This window comes from Harpegnathos saltator, unplaced genomic scaffold, assembly GCF_003227715.2.
Source record: "Harpegnathos saltator strain DR-91 unplaced genomic scaffold, Hsal_v8.6 scaffold59, whole genome shotgun sequence".
Lineage (NCBI taxonomy): Eukaryota > Metazoa > Arthropoda > Insecta > Hymenoptera > Formicidae > Harpegnathos > Harpegnathos saltator.
In genome coordinates this window covers 753,776-757,178 of record NW_020230415.1, presented here as the reverse complement: position 1 = coordinate 757,178, position 3,403 = coordinate 753,776, and the positions used below count along the sequence as shown (strand labels likewise).

Genomic DNA, 3,403 nt, shown 5'->3' with positions numbered 1-3,403 from the left:
GAGCGAACGCTTGTGGGTGAAAGAAACTGTTTCTAACGCTATAATTTGCTAAGATTTATTGTGATTCAGGAGTCATATACAAGGATAGAAATACATATATATTTGTAAAAGAACTTATTTCTTTTTTATTTTGCAAAAGCTTTATTTTAATAGAATATATACGTACAGTTTGCGCAAAAGTTTCTTATAGAACTAGTGCATACACGATATACAAGGTAGTCACTTTTGGGGAAATGTCTGTATTTATATTTTTCTTACTCTACAAATAAGTGTTTAGATTGGAAGTGTTTAGATAAGTGTTTAGATTGGAGGAGAAAGAACACGTTCTACTATTCTTACGCCACTACGTAACCGCATGGCACAGAGGGACCTGTGTCGTCGAATCTACGTTTTAGGAGCACCGGCACGCATGACTTGCTCTCGTCTCTCGTTACAATGTCGTGAAACCATGTACGATGAATCGCTCTAAAACGTAGATTTATCGAAGTTTTCCTCGCATCCTCCTTCTTCTCTTCCTCGTTCTCATCGATAGGTATTTTATTGGTGACTAATAAATTTTTTATACTACTAAAATTAATATATTTCGAAGTCTCAAAGTTCAGGGTTATTCCCTTTACTTTACAAACTTCATGGATTTTATCTTGTGGAGTGCGAACGACATAGGCATAAAATTTTGGGCCTCCGGATACAAAGGATTCTATGTAGCTACCTTGACCATAACTTTCGAGTTCGTTCGTCATATCGCCCAAGAAATTACCCGTACGCGGCTTGTACTCATTGGGGTCACCGGTGCTCAAATATATACATGAATCAATATCATATTATAACAATCTACGATCTAGTTTTTCTAAATAAGCATACAATTTCAAGCGTGCCTGTGCCGTGTAGGCCGCTATTACGACGCTTGTAGTTGCAGAGGGAACAAGCGCCTCTTGTCGTAATCGCCATGAGACATAGAGAACCTTATCGTTCACGGGCAATATGTTTGTGATTTCATGCTCGGGACTCGTGAGCAGCGACATGAAATGTTCACGCGTCTTAACGACCTCGGTATTCGGCAGATTAGATCGCTGACCGAATTTAGCCCAGAACGAATTGTTAAAGCTTTGCAACCGAACGCAACCCTGAATTTACCGCGATGTTGTTTCTATCGAGAACAATACCTTCTGTTTTTTCGTATTCCCGCAGGTATCGCTCTTTGGCCTCTTCATCGTCGGTGCATTCAGCAAGCCATCCGCTAGCCTCCTGCTTAAGTTGCAGAAAGCAGTTGATATATCCCGCAAACATACCTCCCAACAGAGTACTTGGGTCGTATTGCGAAATCTTATATTTCCATATCTCGCTCACAGACCTGATACTATAGCCCTTCTCTATAGCCTTCCGTAGTTCACAGGATACCCAGGTACCCTCAAATTCTCGACCGGCCGGATTATCATGTGTGCACGGAGATTGAGAAAATGTCTCGCAGCAACTACGGCATAGGACGAACAATAATTTTCCGCGAGCGCGAAATGAGAGTATAGGGTAAAAGAGATCACGCGGAGCGAGCACCTTGCACCACACGATTCCCTCCACTCTGCTAAAGTCAAAATCGGGAGCTGTACCAATCAAGGCAGAACATTCTTCGCCCACGTATACGTCCGGGTGACCGAGCGGAAAAGAGCCCGTCTTTAGCACAAACGGGTACAAGGAGCATACGTCTACGTAATTTCTCCGTACCCATAATATCGCACCGGGTGACGATGTTCTCTGTATAACCACCAAAGAACGCTTCGCGAGGATCGAGAGGCTCAGTTTCTAACATCGAGTGATTCGCAAGGAAATCGCGCATCGGTTGATTGTCCTGTAACTTCCGATCGAAGAAGCACTCCCACTTCTCCATTACGATGTAACCTAGCTTCTGTAGACGAGATTGTCATGCGTGTATGCCCGTATCGCGACTCAATAGTATCCTCCTTCACGGTGGTCGAGAGCGGGGATTCGCGATTCACCCTGAAACACGCGGGACATCCATGTCAAAAATACCCGTGAAATTGAAACACATGTCTTTGTGCAGGATTCGTTGTCTCGTAATACCTATTGACGAGCAGCCCTTCCGATATGCGATGTTCGCGAGATCTACCTGCATGCGTTATAGTATGACCGAGCTCGCGCTCTATCCACAAGAAGCATTTCAACGCTTTGCGGGATTGGTTGTTGACACGCCGATATTCACCCGAAAGTATAATACCTATCTCCTTTTCACGCAGAAAGTTTTTACGAAAAACTCTCATGCATGTAGAGGCGATGGTTGTTCATTATTCAAACGGACATACTTTTCCACGATCCAGGAAAATCTTACGGAATGCAAGACAAGCCCATCGAAGAATATCGACATCGTTCCGGCAATAGCTCACAATTTCCCATTGGAAATCAAATTCTATGTTTTTGCGCACCATGTCCTCGTGCCATTCTAAAAACTGCTCACGCTCAGGCGGTCTCATCGTTTCAGGAGAATAGTATCTTGTATCTAATATCAGTCCGATGTGATGTTGATTTTCGACAGTGTTAAATAAATGCGGAAATGGACCTTTGGCTGCAGTATCTTTTAACTCGAAGGCTTTTGGTAATGCTGACAAGCGCATAGGCATATAACTAATACTGTCGATAAATTTTGTTTGCCCAATGGTTAACAATATAATCTTCGTACCGTTTAAAATAAGCTTAGGTTCCACCCGATTACCGCTCTCGACCAAGTACCGTAGGATAAATTGCGCATCGAATGCGCTTGCGTTGTGTGCGATGCACATGATCTATTTGAAACTCTTCCTCGGTCTCGTGACAAAATCGACGAATTGTTTCACCGGATTGTTTCGAATTATAAATTCGCGTATCCCGCACCAACAACATCGCAACGGCATATCGTCTACATTCATGCAGCTTTCACATATCTGCTGCGCAACACAGAATGTCACAACGTGAGTTTTAACGTTTTCTGTGCCTTCGATCGTATCGTCTTGACGCGTTTCAAAATCATAGAACACAAACACGATGCGACCTATTACGCGCTTACTTGTTTCCGTCGCTTTGCCAATGTCATCAACTACGTTTTCGTTTCCTACTCGCTGCGGATTCATCATGTCGGATGAACCAGTGTCACATCGAAGTGGTTTCATATAACATAGATAATTCATTGGTTGCAACGTGTTGCAAACACGACAAAAGATCTCATTGCAATTGTGTTTGTTCCTCAAGTTTCGTAAACGGCCGCAGTCACTGCAAACTCTCAGGATATTACAGATGCTCAAAGATGAACTGTCTTGGAGCGATTTTTGCGCTCGATGACGCTCGAAACACACCGACCCGTAAAATTCACGTTGACACGCAGCACATCGTGTTAGTTCTACGTCCAATACCTCGCACG

The 3,403-nt window shown here is 43.4% G+C and overlaps 1 protein-coding gene across 1 annotated transcript; it reads right to left on the bottom strand.

Annotated features, from left to right (window-relative positions):
• Nucleotides 1–335: 335 nt before the first annotated feature.
• LOC112589711 (uncharacterized) lies at nucleotides 336–3,119 on the bottom strand. The gene is made up of 6 exons (XM_025304092.1): nucleotides 3,053–3,119; nucleotides 2,316–2,611; nucleotides 1,605–1,900; nucleotides 1,135–1,471; nucleotides 862–1,070; nucleotides 336–792 (listed from the first exon to the last, which is right to left on the bottom strand). Exons 1-6 carry the CDS (start codon nucleotides 3,117–3,119, stop codon nucleotides 336–338), a joined length of 1,662 nt encoding a protein of 553 aa, XP_025159877.1.
• Nucleotides 3,120–3,403: the final 284 nt, after the last annotated feature.